The sequence below is a fragment of the Podarcis muralis genome, chromosome 5, assembly GCF_964188315.1.
Source record: "Podarcis muralis chromosome 5, rPodMur119.hap1.1, whole genome shotgun sequence".
Taxonomy (NCBI): Eukaryota; Metazoa; Chordata; class Lepidosauria; order Squamata; family Lacertidae; genus Podarcis; species Podarcis muralis.
In genome coordinates this window covers 66,872,481-66,897,183 of record NC_135659.1, presented here as the reverse complement: position 1 = coordinate 66,897,183, position 24,703 = coordinate 66,872,481, and the positions used below count along the sequence as shown (strand labels likewise).

At 43.8% G+C, this 24,703-nt stretch overlaps 1 protein-coding gene across 1 annotated transcript in view; it reads right to left on the bottom strand.

Annotated features, from left to right (window-relative positions):
* Positions 1 to 10,005: 10,005 nt before the first annotated feature.
* LRIG2 (leucine rich repeats and immunoglobulin like domains 2) overlaps positions 10,006 to 24,703 on the bottom strand; it is a 47,846-nt gene continuing 33,148 nt past the window's right edge. Inside the window, exons 13-18 of the mRNA XM_028734516.2 lie at positions 20,106 to 20,426; positions 18,514 to 18,795; positions 16,557 to 17,009; positions 15,746 to 15,895; positions 14,704 to 14,988; positions 10,006 to 14,234 (exon numbers count right to left, since the gene is read on the bottom strand). Coding sequence (XP_028590349.2) covers positions 14,005 to 14,234; positions 14,704 to 14,988; positions 15,746 to 15,895; positions 16,557 to 17,009; positions 18,514 to 18,795; positions 20,106 to 20,426 — 1,721 coding nt within the window. The 3' untranslated portion in view covers positions 10,006 to 14,004. The remainder of the gene's footprint in view (positions 14,235 to 14,703; positions 14,989 to 15,745; positions 15,896 to 16,556; positions 17,010 to 18,513; positions 18,796 to 20,105; positions 20,427 to 24,703) is intronic.

Here is a 24,703-nt window from a genome sequence, read left to right as displayed (position 1 = left end):
TCAGTAGTACTGAAGTAAGAGTCAAATGCAAGAGTCCAGTCAGCTTTTGTATGTGGAATGGGGTGAGGGTGGGGTCACCATTTCGCCTTTCTCCTCAGGCAGCAAAATATATTAGCCCAGCCCCGGTTAGTAGACTTTCCTGAGGAGCTGAAGGTGGTATTTGTGGTTCCTTCCCGCAATGACCCAATGAGATAGGGTAGCCTGAGAAACAGAAAGCTGGTCTGCACAACACAGTAAGCCAGACTCTGGTTTAGTGCCACTGTGAGAATGTGCAGGCTCCCATGAAGGAACTTGCAGCTGCCTTGATTACAGCTTCATGCCTAGTGAGGAGCCCTGTTTAGGGAAGTTTTTAATGTTTGAAGTTTTATCCTGTTTTTAGTCCTCTGTGGGGAGCCACCCAGAGTTGCTGGGGAGGCCTAGCCAAGATGGGTGGGGAAAGCTAATAATATTATTATCATCATTATTATTATCTTAACCATGAGTCTCACTTTAGAGGGCACACTAAGCCAAACCTTGGCTCAGCACAGCAGTAAAAAGGACTAAGCAGGAGCAAAATTGTTGCCAGCTCCTCTCTGGGAGCTAGGTCATAGTCGCACTAAACCATAGCTTGATTTACTATGATTTGTGAACCAGTGTCCTGGTCTACCTGGTGACAAGTCAGTAAGTCAAGTCCTAAGTTTAAAATCCAGGGGACAATCCATGCAAGCGAAGTCCAAAATCCAAAGTCGAAAGGCCAGGAAACACAGCCCAGGGTCAGTGCAAGTAAGCCAAACCTGAAGTCCAGCAGTCAGGATACAATCCGGAGTCAAGCCCAAAGCACAGTCCCATGGAGGTTCAGGAGCCAAGGTGTATCAACAAGGGCAGACCCAGGACCTCAGCTCTGCTTCCTTTGTGTACTCTGCATGCTGATTGCAGCATCTGGGCTTGATGAGGCAGGTGACCTTCACCTGTTCCAAGCCTACTCCACCTGAGGAATCACACACCTCCTCATAGAACTAGCGAGCCCCACCTGGCCAGCTAGGGAGCTGGGCTGTGGGCCCTTGCCTGTCTTAGCCTCCTGGAGCACCCCACCCACTGTTCCCTACGCCACAGAGCCTACCATGTTCATGGAGACAGGGCCCCCTCTATCTCTGGTGATAGGTCTTGTTGTTCTGGTTCCTTGCACTGAACCCCATCCACTCGCTATCCCCTGTCACCCTGTGAGTACTTCCTTCCTCATCCCCTGTCCTCCTCTCTGTCATCCTGCTAGTTCATGACAACCAGCTCAGAGACTGGTATAAGCTTCATGGCTGAGTGAGAATCACCCAAGCAAAGCAGTGATTCATTAAGAATCATCTGGTGGGTGTGTTCTCTCTTTTTTATTTCTTGTTTCTGATATGGGATTTCCTCATTATCTCTTTGTTGTGGGCAAAGAGCTTTGAAGGGGGTGGCTGGAAGTCCAAAACACTCACAAACCCATAGTTTTAATTGGACTGTGCTGCAGGGAAAGAATGATACACACACACACCTAAATATATATGTACATAGCTTAAGTTAACTGGTTTACAAGTATGTACTAAGGTGAATAAGAATAAACTTGAAACACATTTTGGGGATTATTTTATAAAAGAAAGTTGTTGGAAAATGCAAACTAAAACATGAATCCTTTGAATTTCAGCTACACAGCTTTGTACAAGCCTCATCTATTCTGACTTACAGATGGCCCTAAGGGGTTGACTGTGGCTTATTCACATTGTGATAAATGGAACTACAGCACAATGCAATGATGAGAGTTGCATCTCTCAGCACCTGCTCTTCTGTCTTCCAAATAGGTTTTCTTCAATAGGAAGAGTACCTAAAAGTAGCACTGACTTCCATTCATAAAGTGAGGCTTGGATGATGCTTTCAAAATTGACTCTGGGTTTGGGGAACAAGGACTAGGGCAGGGTGAGCAACTCTCAGTCTAGGCCTGCAGCCAGATTTCATTAAGCCTTCTGGCTCCCAACCCCCAATTGCTCTTCAGCAGAGAGTGGGGAAAGGGCTCTGATGTTGTGCAAAGTGTGCACATTGTGGCACCTTACTCTGCAAAAAAGATCTGCTGGGGGGGGGATGGAAGGGGAAATTTCTCAGCAGACTTCTGTTTCTTGGAAACATGCAAGAAGTTGTAAACTTCTGCAACTGCATGTATGCAATTTTCAGAAGGCAACTGCATTATAGTTCCTGCCTTTGATCGAATAGCTGTAACTCAGGACTTGCAGTTTAGCTGTGCACCGACCTCACTGGCATTCTTCTGCTGGGATTGCCAAGTCTCTTTGCCTTTTATAGGGTCAAAACTTGGAGGACGCTGCCCTATGCTGAGTCACACTACCTGTCAATCTCTATATTGTCTACATGGACTAGCATTGGCTCCTCCCAGTCCTACCTGTAGATGTTTGGGATTAAACCTAGAACTTTTTGCAGGGAAAACGTGCTCTATCCTTGACCTATGTCCCTCTCCCAAAGAGAAAGTACCCTACACATAAAGGGTATTGGTGAGCTGCTGCTTCTTCTTAAAAACAAAAACAGTTTTCTTCCATTGAAGAAAATGCTAGATAAAGCTTGAGAGGAGTTACTAAGAATGAAAACATGTGCATCTATTTCTTTGGGAAATAGCTTTGTGGGTCTTACTATTTGATGGTTTGGCTTTGCCAACTTCTGAAACACAAGCCTCAACAGCACCGGAGTAAAGTGGCCATCGGTCTGTTAAAGGTTCTCCACCTGCGGGCTAGAAAGTTGCAGGATAAAGAGCAAACTGAGGAAAGGAAGTGGATTCGTCCTTTTGTACAATGCATTGACTTCACAGCAATGGTGTTAAGTGCAGTGGTACCTCGGGTTACATACACTTCAGGTTACAGACTCCGCTAACCCAGAAATAGTGCTTCAGGTTAAGAACCTTGCTTCAGGATGAGAACAGAAATCGTGCTCCAGCAGTGCGGCAGCAGCAGGAGGCCCCATTAGCTAAAGTGGTGCTTCAGGTTAAGAACAGTTTCAGGTTAAGTACGGACTTCCAGAACGAACTAAGTACTTAACCTGAGGTACCACTGTACCGGCTGTCTTAGCGTAGCATAATGTTAAGATGACAGGATTGTTTTATAATGGCAGAACACAGTTTAGAGCCCAGAGGTCACCTGTTCAGTGCTCTAACTCAGGGCACCCTAGTATTGCACAATCAAGTAAGCACTGAACGAAAACAACCAAGGTGGTGGTAGAGGTGCCTGAAACGCTTTACTAAATTTACCTTAGAATTACTACTAATCCTTGCTCTGGATTTGTGATGCAGTGTAATTCGGGTAGTATGGATTTATATGGGTAGGCCAGCCTTCTCAACTTGGTGCACTTGAGCTGTTTTGCACTACAAATCCCACCAGCTTCTCTGGTGGCTTCCCCATCGACTTCAATCTGGCCTTACCCAGCCCTGGCTGCTTGCCCTACATCCAATCCAGGGAGTGACACTGGCTGTCGGCTTCCTCTTCCATAGTCTAATATTGGCACTATAAAATTCAGGAGGGAGGAAGTTAGGGGCAAATTAGTTGGTTCCGCCTGCCATTGGTTCTGGTTCCACCTACAGTTGGCCTCTCTGCCATCTACTCTACTAGTTTCCACAGGCAACCACCACCCCTGGTTCTAAGGACAGGAAAATAATAGTTGTCTTACTTTTGTATTTACAAAAGGGACACACACATAGACTCAAGGTTCATAAAAGAGGAGAACACAGCTGATGGGGAGAGGGCTGGAGGTAGCCTTTTTGTAGAGATGAGCCTAATTTGCTGCAAATAATTATTGTCAAGACCCTTATTTGTATTTTAATGGCAAAGATTCTCTGTGGATGTTTTTTTTTTATTTTGATATGCAGCATTTTGACATCAATGGTTTTCAACTGCAGTTCATTTTAACAGTACATGATGAACAATTTGAAATAGGATTTAGGAAGTTCTCTATTTGTTCCAGTCATTTGTTTAAATCACCTTAGATGAATGACTTTCCAGTCTGAATTATGGGATTAAGTTTTGATTCTCAGAACGCAGGTTTTGGAACAGTTCAAAAACTTCATTTTAGCTCTACTACTTCGACGGGTTTCTGAAAACATCTATATAACGGCATAATATCAGAGTGTTCTACTTTTATAACAACCTCAACTACTCCACACACTTTTTTAAAGGCCACACAATAGTTGGGAGAGAATAGGTTAGAGAATGTGTGTGATGCTTGTCTCTGGCTGTATCCAATAGGTGCCTGAGCCAGAAATAAATTTCTCATGGCATTATATTGCACCAATTGCATTTGGCTGGCAACCACAATCTCTTTCCAACAGATGTACTGCCTTAAGGGCAAGATATCTAGGTCCCCCTGCAAGAGTAACTGCATACTTACTATACCAAAAAAGCCATTGATTGAAAAGCCTTGCAGACCTAAGGAAAGATGAAAGTGCTAAATTTTTCAGATAGGTGATATTTGTACTCATTATCTCAGGGGTGGCTAACATGTGGCCTTCCAGGTATTGATGGACTCCAGCTCCCATCTGCCCCAGCCAGCAAGGCCAATTCCAGCAACATTGGAGTGAGCACAGGACAGTCACTCTTGAATTAGCTGAATTGGGTCAATTAAACCAGCCCTACGCTTACTGCACAGACACTCAAAGTGAGTTGCAGACTGTTGCAGACTCAAAGTGAGTAATGGTGACCTAAACCAAGGTTTCGTCACCACTGGCAATCATCCCTATCCTCTGGAAGTGGCCTACTGGGTGTTAAATGTGTTTTTGTTCTCCTGTTGTTTTACCACCAGGCTGCACTTGCCAAAGATGGATGCAAGCTGTTACATAAGTACGCCCATCAGAATTCTTCCAGCCCTTTGACAGTGATATCCACGGTGTTAGTGTGCCATCTAGGGGCTACACTGCACACATAACCTTCAGCAGGAAGGGGTATTCTCCAAGACCTTTACAATTTGGTTTTTACAATCAACTCCCTCAAGAGGGGGGAAAAGGAGCCTGTTGCTGGAAGACAAACCCCTCTCCACCTGTAGAGGCTCATGGCTCATTAATACTTGAGCCTCGCCGTTCAGTGAGGTTTGCACAGAGGCCACACACTGTTTAGGGAGACAACATTAAACTCCAGAAGCCAGAAATTAAGGACGAGAAAAATGGCTCTAATGCAGCATCCAATTATCTTTAAGCCACCAAAGGATTAAGGCAAGAATCAGATAAACACAAAACTACTAGAATAAGGAATGTTATTAAGGAAACCCCAGGGAGGAAGCGATTGTTTTCCATTGCGCGCTCTCCCCCCTCTCCAAAGGCCCAGATCTTTAATCTTGGCTGCACCAGCCTGCAGAGTTAATTTTTAAATATGCTTGGTGAACTGAGGCTATTAAATATTCATGGTTTTATCTTCAATAAGTTTGGGTTCTTCCCCCTTCACCAAAAGTAGTTTAGCTGTATATTTTATTTGTGATTACAAGCTGTCTGCTGTACTTAAAAGCGGAAGGAGCTGATTACATAATTCCTATTCACACATGATTTTGGACCCCCACTCCCTAGTTCCCATGTAGCATGAATGCCTGTAATTTTGTAATCATGCCATGCTAATTATTTATTATTATTTATTAATTAAATTTGTATACTGCCCTATACCTGCAGGTCTCAGGTTTACAGGATCCTCTATTAATAAAGGATACCAATGAAGTTAGAATGCCAGATTTCATGTTGGTACTGCCAAGAGTGCTTTTGCCAGGACATATTTGCAGGTAGAACGGATGGATTTTAATTTTATTCTTATTTCATAGGAAAGCAGGCATTTCTAACAGCAACCCCAGGTGGTCTTGTTGCAAGACTCTGTAATCATTAGTTTATAATTAAGACATTTTGGTTTGCATCTGATGTTGCGCCAACAGGGTTTCAGTCACACAAGAGGACTTGTTTTCCTCTCCTCCCCACATGCACCCCCTAAATCTGCTCCAGAGGGCCCCCCGCAACCTTCTGGAGCCAATCTTGAGGGTGCATATGGGGCAGGAGAGGAAAAGGAAGCTCTGTTGCACTGACTGGATACGGCCCATTGATTTTCAGTTTCAAAATACTGATTTAAAACCCCAGCATGGATCTTTGTTCAGTGGGATTCAACTATACTGGCAAGTATGGTTCTGATTCACAAACAAATAGCAGTTTGGAACTAAGCTCCTTGCCTGGACAAGACATACTCAGATTGCAAGGATGCCTGTGAAAAAGGCAAATACTACCCCCCCTTCTGGCAAAAGCTCTGAGTAAGCAGGGCAGCAGCCAACTCTTTGTGAATAGAGGCTGTTTCGACAGCTGGCAGCAAAGCTGGAGCCTGTGCCCTTCTGGAAAAGCACAGTTCTGGCCAAGGCAGTCTGAAATTTGCTGCAGCTGAGAAACTGTCCTGTGGGTGACGGTATTTAGCTCTGCAGCAGCAGGAACAGCTAAGTGAAAAGTAGGGCAAAAGTTTTCCCTCCTACTAGAAGTGGCATCAGGCCAAGTGTGTGACTTGAATATCAAACGTGAGTCAACCATCACTCCCTGCAGCCGGGGTGCCCAGTGCACGTTTTTCCAGGGCTCATACAGGTGTAGCCTGCTGGTTAAGCAGGTAGCTAAGATAGGATTTTACTACCAAGAAAGGGCAGAAAAGGGTGGAGCAAGTCAAAGGCTTGGAGCATCAAGCAAGCAACACGGCAAAGGAGAATGGGAAGCCAGGATTTGTTTTTTGGGCGGAAGGCTTTATGTTAGGGGGGCAGAACTGAGTTATACGCAATGTAACTGGTCAGTTAGTTATGCATTTTATTTATATACTTGATGGGGGGGCAGCTGCCCTCCCTGCATCCATCCTGGCTACACCCATGATGGAAGCACAAACATGTTCATCAGAAAAAGACTATCATAATGAATTCTAAACCAGTGCATTCCTGCAAGCTAATAGAAAATGGTAGAAATGTACTGGAAACTGTATTTAATACTAATACAGTGGTACCTTGGTTCCCGAACAGCTTGGCTTCCAAACAAATCTGCTCCCGAATGTCACAAACCCGGGGGTGTTCCGGTTTGCGAACGTTATTTGGAAGCCGAATGTCCATTTCGGCTATCGGCATTGTTTCAAGGTCCAATCAGCCAATCAGAAGCCATGCCTTGGTTTGCAAACGTTTTGGAAGTTGAACGGAGTCCCAGAATGGATTGAGTTCAGGAACCAAGGTACCACTGTAGTTGCCATTTCATAGTCTTTAAAAGTGCGTTGTATTCAGCCTTAATTCTGAAAGGAAAGTCAACCTCTGTATTGCAGAAGGGAACCTGAGAGTGAGAGAACAGCAGCATGTGCAATGTCCCCTCAACAATATGGTTGAGATGAAATCTGAACCAGGAATTCTCTGAGTCACAAAACCACACACCCTTAGCCTCTAAACCGCTTTGATATGTCACCTTAAAATGCAATTTTAAAAGCATTTGTGTCCCTTGACTTTGGCATTTGTAATTTTTACATTTGGTTTAAAAAAGCTCAGGACAGTATCTTATTAAAAGCACATGTAATATCTGCAGAAGTTAGCATTTTGATATTTACTTTTTAAAAACAGTCTTGCCAGAACTCATCGCATGTTGTGAATGTGGATTGTTTGATTTCTTCTCTGCCCTTCGCCATAAGGTCCCTGTGCAAAAGCGCAGTATTAACATTAGCTAAAACAATTTACAATCAATTTAATAAGGTGGATTCTAAAAACATAGCAAAGGCCAGGGTAAAAATGTGCATCCTCAAATTATGACAAAAACTATACAATGAAGGTGCCAGATACACTTCTGTGTGTGTGGGGGGGGGGGAATACCACATCTTGGCTCCCCCACCCCCCTTCTAACGGTGCTAGAACTGCCAAGGCAGCCTCTCTGCTATTAAAACTCGAGAGTGTCTGTATGAGAGGTGGCAATCACATTATCTAGTATGAGGTATGGTGGATAATCTCTGAACAATTAACAAAACACAAGTTTTGACACATATAATTGAATGTATCTATGGTTCTTACCTTTATCAACCAACACCACCAAGACTGGTAGTATGCTAAGTCTAATAGATTAACCCTCTTGAGAGTTACCAAAATGGCCCTGGGCCAATACAATGGGGGTTACAATCTGGAAGTAATCTTCCATCTAGATTGAAGGGATCCCTGAAGTGGTCGTTGGAAGTAGAAGTCCCTAAATTGGTACTTGAAGCTCAGCCGAAGAAGCAGTTGGGCAGGTCTGTCACATATTTCATTCACAGTTGCCTCAGAAAGCTCTGCTCAAAAGTATCTTTTACTCAGGGGATTGAGTAATGGTTAAGCCATGAAGGCCATAGCTGTGTGCCCTACATTTGTTAGCCTAGGGACTTTTAACTCCATGTGCAGATAAATGCATTTGGTGTCAGCTGAAGAGGAACAAAACATTATCTTTCCCTTGGCATACACACATTCAGGAACTAAGTGACGCAAAAGGTGTATAGCTTGAATTCAACAGAAAATAATTTGCTGTTCAGCTGGAAAGCAGAATACTGGAACAAAGCCGTGATAGATAACACAGTACTTAATTACAAAATTGTGAATGGCTGCCACAGCACATGCAAGCAGTTAAGTGCCAATTCTCAGATATGGGATGGCCAGTTTTGAAACATCCAAATGCCAGCTGGCAGTCTTTTTAAAATTTAGGTTTTATTGAATTCTCTTTTATGAGATTTGTTCCCCCATGTGCAGCTCTGATACTGAGAATGATAGAAGGAAGGCAGGCCGTTAAAGACTATGCAATGCTTTGGAGTTCAACTCCCATCAGCCCCAGCCAGCACAGCTGGTTGGCCCAGGTTGATGACAGCCATAGTCCAAAGTATCTGAAAAACACCAAATTGGGGAAGGTTGTATGTAATACACCCTTCTGAAATCCTTTCTCAACCACTTCAGACCTCTCACAGAGAATATTCAGATTCAGTATTTTGCTTTCCTCAGATAACAGTGGCTTAATTTAATACATTTTTAAGATTAATATGGTGGGGAAAGTAGTGAATTCACACAATCCCGCTTCTAGACCAGCATTCTGATATGTTAAAACATGTAACCCATCCTTGGGTAAACGTGGTAAATGTGTTTCTTTAAATGAGATCTTTGATACCAGATGTCAAAGGGAACACAGAGCAAAGTCTGTTAGCGAAGCACAACTCAACCCACACTAAAGGCCAATTTTAGTTACATACTGAACTGCTTCTCCCTCCACATATATTTCAAATTGAATGTCTAATTCTGCATACAACGCTACCTTACCCAATTAAATCTATAGTGTGAATTGCTTTCTTGATCCAAGCTGAAGGTGAGGAGCTGCACAGCTTCATAGCATCCAAGTATCTGGGTGCTATAAGCCAGCAAATTCTTTAGGACTCTCATTTGTTGGGGTCCACATGCCAACATTACAGCAAATAGAAACTTTGGTATACACTTTCACTGATACTCAGATGTTGGGTGCATATTGAAGTTTCATGCCTGCCTCCTTTCTTCATTATGCTTATGAGAAGCCCTGAAAGTAATTATGGGGTAGCAACTTATTTATAGCAGCATTGACAGCCTAGTACTCATAGCATTGCAATATGTTCATATCGTTTGCAGACAATTCTTTTCAACATATGCCAGTGGCTTTAACAGATAAGTGAAATACCCAAGTCTTCCCAATGGAATTTCAAGGCTGTAGCAGCTACCTAAAGTCTCTTTTTTCATGGTGGTAGCTTATTATCATGTCATTGGAAATCAAGGCTCAGGGGTGGATAAAAATAAAGTTCAGACTCACTCTAGTTATTCAGCATGCTCAGGACAGCCACTTACAAGTTACTAGCATTCCAAGGAACGGAAATAACATTCAACAGGAACTCCTTCCTTCAGTACAAGTGTAAAATATATTCATACTGGACACAAGAAATGGACTACACACTTAGTTCTTTGTAAGACTTTCCTCTTCCTCTATATTTACCATGAAAAAGCAAGGAGTTCACTGTGTCTCTTTATTGGATGAAGGTATATTACAATAGACAAACATATTACACATGCTATACAAAATATACATTCTGATAAGTGAGAAAATATAAATAGATACAAGGAAATGACAGCTGCAAGCAAGGAGGCATTGGTTTGTGCTGCCTTAGAAATGTCCAGCTACAATTACTTTGGCATTGGCAAAAACTGAAGTATTAGTCAGTGGAACTTTCCTCCCATCAATTTAAACACAGAGAAGAGATGGGTGAAGCATGTTTCAAAATTAAGTGCCCTTGCTTCAGTCCCAAACAATATCCCTTACAGTGCCTCTTATTTTAGAATGAGAGAAAAAAAATCACCCAAGGAGTCCCCCCGCCCCCCACAATTTATACCACACATAGAATGAGGCACTTCACAATTCTAAGATTCTTTCCTCTGCGTGCAGGAATATTCTCAGCTCAAAGATCCAGCTCTACTGCTAAATCCCATCACTCCTCTAAACCTGTGTGAATTACTTTACACAACAATCTTGCCACGATGGTAAAGCACTGAAGTTGAGTGACTGACGAAAAGGCTTGGACTGGTAAATTTCTCTCTGTATTTATGCTTTTAAGTTTCTCGCGTGAACACTCAGCACCATTTATGCCATGGTTCATTTGAATCCTGGCATATCTCACTCCAGTAATGCATGTTGATACAGGGTGAGACCTTGTCACTGTACACTTTGCCAGCCTCTTTCCTAAAACCTGAATAAGGCATACCGCATTTTCTATGGGAAAGTCAAGCTGTCCTAACTTTTTGGGGGTGGGAAGAGAGCTGCAAGTGCTCATTTACTGGAACAGCTTTACATCAGGCAGGAGAGGAAAGCTTTAACTGGAGGCATGTGCTGCTGTACATGCAGAATCAGCAACATGATACCACTGCAGTACAGTCTTCCATTAATGAATGATTTTAACCACAGTGTGACATCATGACACACTTTTGACTTGGATTACAAAAGAGCAATTCATGCCAGTTGCCCTTTCTTCAAAAGATGTGAAGCAGACCAGATCAGCTTTAGCTACTGCATTACTCTTACCCTTAAAAGCACGTAGTACTTCACAAGGGGCTGTCTAAATGAAAGAGACTTCTCTTGCACAACTCTTGGCCTAAGACCAAATCCCCTGACATCTGAGACTAAAGTGCCTTTGTTCTGTGAATGATGGAATGGCTCTCCTCCTCCCACTCCCCACCCAAATATTGCATATCCAGTATTTTCACTTTTGCTGCTATAGATCAGATATGGGCTATCACAGACAATAAGGCATCAAGCAGTGAAGGAGGCGGCAGTTAGCAGTGATACTCTAATGCTGATCATATACATTCAGTACTGTGAAGCAAACACCTGGCAGAGACAAAGATAGATGGCTACATCTCTCTGCTCCGAGAAAGAGCGGATTTAGGCTTCTTGTGGACCACAAGCTGACTTGGCTTTAGATGTTTTAAGACACTTTTGAAGGCCCCTGCTTTAGAACCCTGTAAGACTTTTGGGCGTAATATAAAGCAGGAATAAGCAGCATGAGAGTTGGCACTATCCACTACTGCCAATAAAATAAAGGCAAGGAACTGCCATGAAATGAGTTTGCACTTGTATAGCTTAGGTGCCTGGCTGGGCTCTTGCTGTAACTGGGACAAGCCCTCTGGGGATTCTTAAGTACAAAGGAAGAAGAAAGTACAGTTGTTCTCAGCTAGAACTCCGGCTTCATGTAAGAGGATACACAGCCATAAGAGAATCCCAGAATTCTAACTACTAAAAGGAAGCCTGCAATCAACCTGGCCCAGTCTGATTCATAATGAGCTGTATGCAAATAACTTAAATTAACTAGGTTCTCGATTGTCCTGGCAGGACTTTCTTACCCACATCATCTTAATATAAAATGACACCCAAACAGTCCAGGTAACACCTTTTACTGGGCTGTATGGAAAGATTGCTGCATGGAACTTGGGTTGTGGCTAATCTGCACATATTGTTTTTCATGTGTTTTGTTCTGACTTAAGAACATGCCAGGCCATAGATAATATAATTATATCTAAGTCCATGTTTACAGCTTGCAGGACGTCTTCAAGCTGCACTCTAGAACCCCAAAATGTCACAGCATGTTAAGATTAGTAAGAACTAATAGTGTGACCTTCTTTACCCTGAGTTAACATTTCTTTGCTTGCAATTTCTCCCCAAATCCCCTTACTTTTGATCATGTGCTATAGGAGACAATTTGGGGTACAACAGCATGTTTGAAGGGTGAGAAATTCCTTTCCATTCCTGCTGTGACAGCTGGAATAACCAAGATTTCTTCTATGGCTAGCTACAGGAGTTTGCCTCATTAAATCTGAAGACCCATGTATGTCCGACACTTGATTTCTCTCAGATCTCACCGGAAAGCATTACTTGAGATATAAAAGTTCTACCTAACCTTTGACGTCTCATCCACATATAGACATTATCACTTCCATCTTTCTAATCTCTAGGACAGTGTTTCCCAACCTTGTGCCTCCAGCTGTTTTTGGACTACAATTCCCATCATCCCTTGCCACTGGTCTTGCTAGTCAGGGATGATGGGAGTTGTAGTTCAAAAACAGCTGGAGGCACAAGGTTGGGAAACACTGCTCTAGGACACAGTGCTGCCATGGTGTTAATCTTTCACAGCAGTCGTGAATTTTAGAAAATGACCCAACTTGACAGCTCATTTACCTGAGACTTTCAACAGTAACTGACACAGGAAAACACTTGAGTTAAGTTTGGTGCCCAAATTACATAAATCTCACCTTGTTTCTGCTCCTCTGCAAGGCCAGCCCTACCATTAGGTAGAATGAGATGGCTGCCTCAGGCAGCAGAAGCTGGGGAAAGGGTAGCAGCAGTGAAGTGTTGGAATACACACATCTGAGTGCCCCCATGGCTTACCCTGCACTTCTTAGCTAGTCTGTTGCCCTCAGATGTGACAGGGATGTTGCCCACTGCCAGTGTTCAACCATCAATCCATTTGGCTTCTGTACAGAAAAGGGGCAGGGGCACCATGTTTTCCTTCCACCTCAGGTAGCAAAATGACTTGGGCTTGCCCTGGTATGGACCAGTTCACATGAAAGCCCCATGCAAGACAGCTACTACCCACACCTAAGACAAAAAATGTGTGAAGAGCCATCACATAATGAAAACTTCTACAAACCAAGTATCATATGGTAATTATAACCATCGTGTGCAAAACATGATTGTATAAACTGGCCCTCAAGCCTTCAATCCTAGGAAACAAGCCATTTATAGTATCTGGTCAGCAAATGTCCAAATGACAGGACAATATGTAGTTTTTGGCATAGTGTTTTTTTAACATTTCAGCCTGAATGTGTTTAGTAGTGTATACAAAATATTTATATTATGCAAATGTATTTACAACTGAAGTATTTATTCACAGAAAGGGTAGAGTAAGTTTGTGATTGGGCACAATGATATGAGTCCCTGCTAGTCATCAGGAGGAGAATATAAGTCAATCAAGTGCTTCATGCTTACGATTACTGAGTGATCTTGAAAATGGGCTCTTACAAGTTTATTTCTTCAGCAGGAAACAACATCTGTGAAGCTTTCAGGGGATTGCTCCCAGGCAAACAAAAACCTCTCATTTATCATGTCCATTGCTGTGTATCCTTTATTCTTTTCTGCCCACCATTCAGTTCATTAGACTGTTGAGCCTTGTGCACATCTTATGCAGAACAGAAGGAAAGGACTCTGTCATTCCTTTCTCCCTCTTTACTTGTAGCTTGTAGTCACTGATTTTGTCCACTGATGCTGCAATGCTACACACATACACCTGGGAGTAGGACCCATTTAACTTGAAAGAGACTTACTTCTGGGTAGAGATGCCTAAGATTGTTCTGTAAGCCTCTGGTGCAAGCATGGAACATCTTTGACCATGAGGCCAAACCTGAGGTAGTAAAGATACTGTTAACTCCAAGCCTGCTGCTAAGGCTTCTTACTTTTGATGCATTTTATGTAGCTTCATGATGTTCCTGTATGTTCCGAGTCCTGTTAAAGTCAAAGTTATGTTCATGTAACCTGTGGCAAGGTTTGGGGGAAATAGCTTGCTCACGTTCAGTCTCTGTGATGCATTCACTTTGCAGAACTCGAGGCACCTCGTGGGTCTTTGGTTGAGTTGAGAAGTGAGGATGCAATGATCCCATATCTTTATTGATGCCCCATAAAGGCAGCTGAAAAGGATCTGTGGAAGGAAAATGAAAAAAAGAAAGACTTAATTTATGAAGAAAGCTCCCAGCACAACTGTTCTCCATTGTCTTTGAAATTCTGGCAGCGAGAGGCACGTTATTAAGTCAAACTGGTTTTGCTCTTCCTAATATTGCAAAATTATTGCTACAACCAACAAACACAAGCCTAAGAAACAAGAGGCTCCCTAGAAAAACACAACCACAAGAATGGCTGACTGTTGAACCTGCAAAAACCAGAACGGATTTCTAAGTGATCTGAAGCAAGTGTTAAGAATTAAGGAATACTCGTATCATATCACATACCATATCATATCATATTGAAAGCAGAATGTTTGATTTTATTTTGTAATGCAGCCACTTAGTACTTTAACTATCTGTTCTGTGACAGACTGCCTTGCTCTTATTCAGCTGAAAATGGAATACTTTTAAAATCAAGATACAATAGCATTAAAATACACCACTTACCACTGCTGCATGGTTGAGAGCATGGCTTCCTCTCATGTAGTCTGTCTTGATTGTTAAGGAAAACAGACATGTCTCTGTCACCTGAGAGACTATCCAGAGTGATGGCTTCATGCTGGGGGCATACCGGATAGGGCTCTTTAGACATCTGCACCATTAGGCTGGAAAGCGTTTGATCAAGTGGGTCCTCTTCGGTGATGTATGTGTAAGGACAATATTCTCTGGTTCTGGAGTAGATGTTGGCATTGTCATAGCAATCTGAGCAGATTACCAACGGCCCTGTGCCACCTAGTGGAAGCAGAATAGTGGGTAGTTAGGAGAATATTCTGGCATGGGTCATCACTATAGACCCTTACAAGGTGGCAGAAGCATAAAGCCTAGCTTGCAGAGATGGCAGTCGTTTGAGCCAACTGGCTGGAATTGGCAGCTGTGCATATATTAAATTCTGTGCATATTAGGAAACAACTTTGAAAGCATAGAACAGTCCTATCAGCAAGTGTCACAGCCCCAAGAAGAAAGCTTCAAAATAAAAGTCAATGAGTGAGTCACTTATACACATTTGCCGAAAGGGAAAGGACTATTTCCCCCATCACAGTTAACATAGTAGCACTTAGGCTTTTTTTAAAAGAAGCACAGGAACACAAAAAACAGAGAGCGTGGGTGTGTGTTGATTCCAGTATTTGACAATTTGCCTACACAGGATAGAAGCTGTGAGCATGTATTTGGTACAAGTACCTGGTTATTTGAGAAGATATCTGCACCCTTGAGGCTAACTGTGATAAGCCAACAGAAGGAGAAAGGAAGGCAGAGGGGACTTTCAGCGATGTAGCAAGTCTCATGGTGGGATCACTTAACACATAAGTTATGCTTTGAGCATGCACTTTTGCTTAAGAATGCAAAAAGTGTTTTGCTCGATCACATCAAGCACCACAAAGTCCAGCATTCTTTGCAATAACTTTGCAGCAACTAGCAGGCACTTGGTGAGCCGCTAGAAATTGGCCAGTGGACCCTGATCTATTTTCTGATCAAGAGAATCAGGGCTTACCATCTGTGCCTTTGTGCACATATCCGTTGGAGGGAGGCATAAGTTGCTGGTTGCTTCCTGCTTCAGAATTACTATAGCCTTCCTGTGGCTCTGACAGAGTCCCTTGGGAGGATAAGTAACTGGGAATGTCAGTAGGTAAATTTACCTCCTCTGAAAGAGAAAAAAACAACAGCAATATGATACTGCATTTTTGCTAAGGCAACAAAATCATCCAGCAGATGTCTGTAAAAATGATGGTGCTCACATAGACCTCACAGTATACAAGTAAATAAAGATCACCTTGTGAGGATAGAATGCAGTTCCTAGGAATATTTTCCTTTTATCCTTTTCTAATGCTGATTTATGGCAATCTTTCACAACCGCAAAAATGAAATTTCCCCACTGCGATACAACACCCCTTTGTCAAAGCATAATGAACCAATATTCTGAACATCTGCCATTTATGATGGCAATTTCTCTCTCAAATTCTGTGGCTTCGTTGAAAAAGCTACAAGATCATCACAAGCAGCCAGACTAAATCCTGCCTATGCTCATTTACTGCTTTGCAATACTCTCCTATACAACCCCTACTTTGTTCCTTTGCTCATTTGACTGTTACATGGTATCAGAGACTGTCCATACCTATGTGCATATAATATCCATTACCCTCTCCATCAGATGTCAGGCTGTTTTCCAAATGAAGAACCACCTTGGCAAAGGGACCACATACCAAAACTCCTAACCATAGCACAGGATTTTCTTCTGGTCATGCTGAGCTGAATGACTCCAATTCCTTATCAAAACACACATACTTATGCCGAGTGCTCCTCACCTGTGCTAGTGATGCTGTAGTCTTCACTCTTCCTTCTCATATGGTAGATAACAATAACCCATATCAAGGAGGTGCCCACAACGCAGCAGACTACAACAATTATCACAATGCCAACTGTCGTCCAACCATCCTCTTCCATGCCACTTTGAGAAGTTTGGGAAGAGTCGCAGTTTGGTGAGGATATGACATTCAGGTAAATATGGCCACGCACTGTGCCAAGTGTATTGGACATTATGCAAGTGTATTTTCCAGCATCCTCTAATCCAGCATCTACAATGATGAGGAGTTGATTGGCGGCAGCAAAAAAATGTCGTTCTGTTACTGTGAGAGGCCCATCATCTTTGGTCCAGTTAAGGCGAGGGGCAGGACTGCCACTAGCAATGCACTGCAACACTGCTGTTTCACCTTGGGCCACAGTCCTGTCTTCCAGGGGCCTGACAAACGAAGGTGTTTCTGAACACAAAAAAGGAGCAGATTAAATTTAATGCTACAGAATTACAATGACAACTGCATGAAACCAAAGATACACTGCTACATATATGCAGATTGTGATTTTGAAGACTGATCTGACAGCAATGTAGCTCATGGACAAAATAAAAGGGGAATGTGTGTGTTTTAGGCCTGGTGTGGCTAACCTGTGGCCTTCAAATTGTTGTGGAATTACAACTCCAGTCAGTCACTGTTTAACTACCTCTGCTGAAAGTGTCTGGGGGTGTTCTGCTTAATTACACACTTTGTCCAGTTCATGAGCCAAAGCTCATGGGAGTATGAGAACAGCCACCTTTAAAAGAGTTCTTGGTTTTCTAAAGACAAAGTAGTTTTAAGGGGATGTATCATTTGTTTAATTAAATTCTTACTGCACATGCATGCCCTATACAGAGTCTGTCTCTAAAAACTTAGCACAGGAGAGCACAGCAGTGACAGCATATTAAACCAGATCTCTTTCAAATTATCCAAAATTAAGTGGGTCAGCAGCAGGCAACCATACTAAAAACAGATGCTCTTGAATTATTTGTGTTAGGAAATTTTTTTTTATGGGAAATACCAGACCAGCTTCTTCCCAGATTGTAAATCAAACAAAAAAGGAAGGAGAAAATTGTGGTGTCCCTTTTCAATGCTGCAATTGCATCCACTGGAATGAGCTCAAAACTACTTTTGAAAAATACCACATAACTTTAGCAAATCCAAACCAGTAGGTGAAGCTGATTCAATTAACTTATCTCCCAAGTTTGTTCCTACCCTCCAAATAAGGTGAGACTTAGAGCAGATCTCAGACTTGTAGGCTTCCTCCTCCTCCTTGTATGCTTCCTTCATTTGCCTGTGGGATAGCTCAGTCGGTAGAGCATGAGACTCTTAATCTCAGGGTCATGGGTTTGAGTCTTATATTGGGAAAAAGATACAGTGGTACCTCGGGTTAAGTACTTAATTCGTTCCGGCTGCTGCCGCGCCGCTGGAGAACAATTTCTGTTCTCATCCTGAAGCAAAGTTCTTAACCCGAGGTACTATTTCTGGGTTAGCGGAGTCTGTAACCTGAAGCGTATGTAACCCGAGGTACCACTGTATCTGCATTGCAAGGGGTTGGACTAGATAACTCTCACGGTCCCTTCCAGATCTACAATTCTACAATTCAATTATCTTCTCATCAGAAAAGGAAACATCTAAACTGTGAGATCCCATACTTATCTGAACATCTGACCTAGTATAATCCCAAATATTGAAACTATCCTTTAGTAAATTGAGTAACTTGGGTACTAAAGTAATGCCATGTTCAGATAAGCATGGGCTTTCAAGATTGGGGGTTACCTTCTCCACATGGTGAATGGAGATGAGGATGAAGTGCGTGAACCTTACTCCACCTGCAGTCAGAGCATTCAGGCAGCCCACAAATACCACCAATTACAAGCATGAAAATATACAGTAATCAAATAACTCATGCAGGCTTCAATAATTTGCTTACCTAACACTGTCAATGTGGCATTTGCCGATAGACTCCCAGCCACATTTTGTGCCATGCAGCTGTAGATGCCCATATCTTCTATTTTCACATTTGCGATGAAAAAGACATCGTCTTCTGGCATCACATGCATGCGCCTTTCACGAGCTGCAGGGAAGTCTGTGCCTCCATCTTTCTGCCAGGAAATCTGCGGTGGTGGATGGCCTTCTGCAGCACATTCCAATTTAGCTACAGCTCTAGTCCGGATTGTTAGATCCATTGGAGTTTTCACAAAAGAAGGCAGCTCTGAATGAAGACACACATTAAAATAACCAAGTAAGGTTTCCTAATACTAATCACAGCATCCCTAACTCACTTTGTTAAGAATGGGCACAACCCTTGTTAAGTTCTTCAAGCTCTTTAATTTAGATCTGTAAGAATTCTAGCATACTGCTCTTAAAAACCACCCTAAACAGCAATTCAGATCTCATGAGAAAGGAGGATGTTACACCTAACCTTTCTTTAAAAGAAATAAATAAATTAGCACACAGCAAGCTTGTGAGTCCTCATCATGTTTGAGCTTTTTTCTTGAATGAGGTTGCTTGCAGAAGTTTTAACAATTTTTCACAGGAAAGACAAATGATTTTTTGTCTTTTTCGAATATGCCACCCCCTCGAGAGCTCTCTTTCTGTCCCTCTTACACCCATTAATACTGATTACAACGGATGTGAGTTATTTTAATTCAGCCAAAGGTAAGTAAAAACCTGCCCTGGCAAAGACAACCCCATTAGGCTGCTTTCATTTAGTAAAGGGTAGTACACAAGGGAATAATTTGAAACTGGCTGCACCTTTAGCAAGGCAAGAGAGAATCTTTATTTGCCTAGCATAATAAGCAGCTGAAGCTGCTTCTTAGGCATGGACTAGTTCTAAAGAGGCAGTTTTGGATTGATGAATCTGTGCACAAAGAGATTACAGCTGGTACAAACACTGCTCATTTCCAAACTAGAAAATGCTTGGAGGAAATGCTGCTGTTTGGGCAGCTCTCTACGTCTGGTCAGAAGGAGACTCTGGGGACTTGTGCAATCCAAGTTTTTTTACATCTAAAACTATTCCAATGTCTTCAGCTTCCCTAGTGCATGGGTAGGCAAACTAAGGCCTGGGGGCCGGATCCGGCCCAATCGCCTTCTAAATCCGGCCCGTGAACAGTCTGGGAATCAGCATATCAGCATGTTTTTACATGAGTAGAATGTGTCCTTTTATTTAAAATGCATCTCTGGGTTATTTGTGGGGCCTGCCTGGTGTTTTTACATGAGTAGAATGTGTGCTTTAATTTATAATGCATCTCTGGGTTATTTGTGGGGCATAGGAATTCGTTCATTATTATGTTTTTCAAAATATAGTCTGGCCCCCCCACAAGGTCTGAGGGACGGTGGACCGGCTCCCTGCTGAAAAAGTTTGCTGACCCCTGCTCTAGTGGATTAACAAAAGAGAAGACCTCTGGGGGTGCCTTTCCTTTAGGCTTCTGAGTGAACTATCCAAAGTTTCCAAACCGTTTTAGTGATTGTGTGTGTGTGTGTGTGTGTGTGTAGAAAGGAAAAACAAAAACTACTGCATACCATTGACAGTCAACTTGGCCTTGTTGGAATAATTAGATCCAAAGTGATTGGAGATGATACACTGGTATTTTCCTTCGTCCGTGAAGTTCACATTGAAAAGGTGCAGGAGAGTAGTGTACTCCAGTACTTCGCCATCTTGCTGCTGGTACCTGACAAAATTCTCAATGTCTGCATCATACAGTATTTCACTGTCCTTTCTCCAGGTGGTGGACATAGGCGAATCACTGCTGCTCACCGCCTTGCAAGTCAGGGTAACGTTGGTGCCTCTTAGCGCAATGGCAGTCTCAGGATGTGCTCTGATCTGTGGCTTGGGAAAGTTATCTGTGAAACACAGATCACGTTTCTTCAGCATGTAACTAAGCTAACAAATACTGATGCAGCCTGTAACAGTTGAGCTTGTGCTGGAGATGACACTTCCCCTTAATTCCTCAAACTAAGAGACATCTATTTTCTGTGTTCACACTAGAACTGGCTATGTGGGAATGAAGCAGGGTGTCAGTGTTACGAGCATAAGCAAGAGGTACACTGCAAAGATGAAGGGATTTTGTCATGAGTCCTTAGAACTCACCATTAAGGAATATGAACATGAATAAATCTGCAGAACGACAGTTGCAAGGTCTCTAAAAACCAATTGTAGACCTCAATTGGAGGGGAAAAGAATCACTTTATGCATTCACCAAAAGTGATATTACCACTTCCTTGTCACAATGTTTGCTAACTAACAATCTGAATGCTACCTACTTTCAGGAATTAAGCTATTCTGCACTGGGCAATATTAATTTCCTTCCCTAATTACAATTTAGTTGTTAACACACACTCATCATTTTCCTGAGTATTTTGGCAATGCATACGTATTGTGTGCAGCCAATTGTTGCTGGAAGGAAGAGAGATAAAGCCCCTGATACTCAAGCTCTCAGATTCTGCCTGCCTAAAGGAGATTCACTGACTTCAAGAAGATCCAGACTATAATGTTAATATCTACAATTGCTTTAAAAAAACTCCCAGTTAAAAGTCTTTGCAGTTAGGTGCAAAAATTCAACAGTAGTACTAAGCAGCAATACTGCAGTCTCTTCTTAATAGATTTTTGGATTAAGGGGTACTCAACATGCATCTGTCAAGGTCTTTCCTAGAAGCCCTGAGAGGACCCTCCTCTCCCTGCTGCAATTAGGCTTGAAAAAATGCCATTTATTGTGGCAAATAGAAGGCTTTTTTTGAAGGCTAATTACAGCTTGGGCTGAATTTGGGTGTGGACACCACTGTGACACCCGCCCACCCCCACCTGTCAATTAGCCTTGAAAGAAATTTTCTATTGGCTACAGTCTCTGCAGCAGAGGACGAAAAATTTCAGGACTGCCACAGCTGGGGAAAGGAAGAGTTAACCCCAGAAAATGTAGCCCACTCTGCAATTAGATTTGAAAATTAGATTCTTGCAAGCCTAATTGTAGCAATGTCTTTAGGCTTGAAACAAAACAAACAAACAAACAATTATTTTTTTGCAAGTCTAATTGCTGGGGCTGGGGTTGTAGTGTGGGGTGGGTTGTCCCCTCAACAGTTTCTTATGTTCTGAGATGTGCAAATGGGCCAAATGAAGGTTGGCACTGTTAGGGTTGGAACTTAACTGGTTAAGAAGTTCCCATGATGCCTCAATTCTGACGTCAGCTTCTAGAAGCTGGGAGGAGTCTGGGAGGAGTTTCTGTTCTCTTCTCCTCTGGTCGTTGAGGGAGAAAGACGTAGCCTGTAATGGCGGAAAGGAGCCCAGGGGAGATCCCTGGGGGAATGTCGGAATAAAGAGCTGAAATGGACAAACCTGGACTCTGTGTGTTTGTCTTGATGCTAAGTGAAAGGACGTGACAGTTTCACCGCTGTGTTTATCTCTGCTACTGGCGTGAATGAAGAGCTGCTGGAGACGGACCAGAGTCTCGCAGGGAAGTGTGCCGGGCGGCCATGCATAGCTAATTGAGGGCCAATAAGTCAATTGGCGAGGATCAATAAACCAATTTGCCACAGGTTATGGGTACTAATCACCGCTTGTAAAACTGTCACAAGAGGCTGCCGGAATGCGTCGGAAGTCTGCGGTCGAAGGCAGAGAAATACGGCAGGAGTTTGGCGGAGTTTTTTGCCTGGTGTTAAAAGGCAAGGAGAGCTGCGGAGTTTAAAAGCGGCTGGCAAAAGGACACAAAGTGGCTGCCTGTGTTGCTGAGTGCTGGGACCAGCTGGAGCTCTGGATCTGAGAGCTGAGAGCAGCAAGGAATCGTTTCTCCACGGATGGGAGCCGGATATAGCTGGTGAGTGAGCTTGGGGCCCCTTGGGAGAACGGAAGAGGATGGCAGGCTGCCAGGTCTTGGAGGACATTCCATGCTCACTTTAAGAAGTTGGGCAACCTGGCTGCTGACCTGAAGTCTACTGTTCTGGGTGCCAGGAAGCCAGAGGCCACTTGGCTAGTGCTCCAGGGAGTTTTATGAGGCTGGAGGCAACAGCAAGTGCTGGGAGATGGCTGCTTCAGAGCAGAAGGCAAGATGGCGCTGACCACCTTCGTGAGAGCCGGTGCACAGCTGGGAAGGGCTGTGGGCCCCAGAGGGGGGGGCGAAAGGGCTATCTGGGATTGTGCTGCATTTGCTGGGAAGCTTCAGCAAAAGGCCAGAGCCCTGGAGAAGGAATACAAAAGCCTAGAGACGGCTGAAGCCCCTGTCCCTGATGCTTTAGCCACAAGGAGTGCTGCTGAGCAGGTGGGGGGGGGGCGGACTTTTCCAAAGGCACGTTCGAAAAGTTTCCACTGTACGTGCTGGTATGAAGTGGAGGTTCAGAGGGGGCGGAGCTGGCAAGGAGTGCTTTTCCGGAAGAAGGAGAAGAAGGCCAGCTGGGAGCCCAAGCAGTGATTTTCCACTGGAGTTCGTCTTTGCTACGTGTACAATTTGACGGGACGCTTGCGACGCTGTTGCCCCCACCGGAGCAGAGGGGCAAGACAGGATGTTGCCAAGGTCAGCCAGCTGGGTTTCCAAGGGAACCAGTCTGGGAGAAGAAGGCCAGCGTGGGAACGCAAGGGAAAGACGTGTCTCGGACGCTGGGGAGGGTTGTTTTCTCATCACTGCTTCTATGGCAACTGTGCAGAACAACTTCAGCCAGGACACAGTGACACGCTGGGTGTTTTGGTTTCTGCTATCAGGCAGCACCTGATAGGCTGCGGAACTGCAGGGCTGTTTCGACAGGAACAATTGTTTTGTTCGCAGACGGAATGAAAAATCAGTCTGTGGTGTGGCTAACGTGTTTTCTCTCCATTACAGGAGGAGCCAGAGATCTACGTTGTGCCGGGACTGGATAGTTGTCGGTTATCTGTATCTGCTCTAACGAAGCAGGGGTTCAAAAATGCTTTGAAAATGACACCTGTTCCATTTTCAGAGGGGGGCGACAACGGATCAACATGGCGAAGAGCAAGAACAATTTCTTTGTTCTGGAGTCACCTCTGGTGGGTGGTGGGAATGCTGAAAAAAGCACAGGCGCAGTGTGCTAAGGTTCCCAAAGATGTGCAAAAGTTGCACAGGTGCACAAAAGGGTACAAACTCCGGAAATGTGGGAGGTCCCAAGGGTGCAGGGCATGCAAAGGTACTTGGTTTTCCCGGGTTTGGGAGGGTAGCCAAGGAAGCTTTTGAGCTTGTTCACACACAGATCTGTCAGGACCCATGAGGTGTGAGAGTCTGGGTGGGGCCAGGTATGTGCCATTGCTGACAGATGGCCACAGCCAGGTTGGCTGGTGTCTCTCTCTCAAATCACAGGGGGAGGCGGCGCAACTGATCAAGGATTGGGTTGCGGAGGTGGAACTAAAGTTTTCCACCAAGGTGCAAGGGTTCAAGAGCGACCGAGGGTCACAGTTTACTGGGTCTGCTCTGGAGAAGCTTTTCAAGGAAAAGGGAATACGTCACCAGGTGACGGGTGCAAAGTCTTCTCAAGGGAGAAGGGAGGCTGTGGCTGAGCCCGGTGACGGGGATCAGGTCCAGAATCAGGGTTCAAAACCCGGTGATGGGGACCAAGTCCAGGGTCAGGGTTCAGGGCAGGTTTGGGCATCTCCAAGGGTTGTGAAAGGAGTGTCCAGGTGTGAGGCTTCATCTCCGGTAATGGAGAAAGCTCACAAACAGGGTGTCAAGTCAGAGGGGGGAAAGTCTGACGGAGAAGACACAACTGCTGGCCCTAAAGGGTCAGTAGGGTATCAGATCACAGGTGCGTGGAAAAGTGTCGCACAGTGTGATTCTGGGAATGTGAAGGGGTTCAACAGGTGCCTGGGAAAGATGCCGGGAAGTGGCACAAGGCAAAGGGGAAGGTGTTGAACTCAAAAGGGTCTTGTCAGAATGCGAGGCATAGAGGGGGTGTTAGGGTTGGAACTTAACTGGTTAAGAAGTTCCCATGATGCCTCAATTCTGACGTCAGCTTCTAGAAGCTGGGAGGAGTCTGGGAGGAGTTTCTGTTCTCTTCTCCTCTGGTCGTTGAGGGAGAAAGACGTAGCCTGTAATGGCGGAAAGGAGCCCAGGGGAGATCCCTGGGGGAATGTCGGAATAAAGAGCTGAAATGGACAAACCTGGACTCTGTGTGTTTGTCTTGATGCTAAG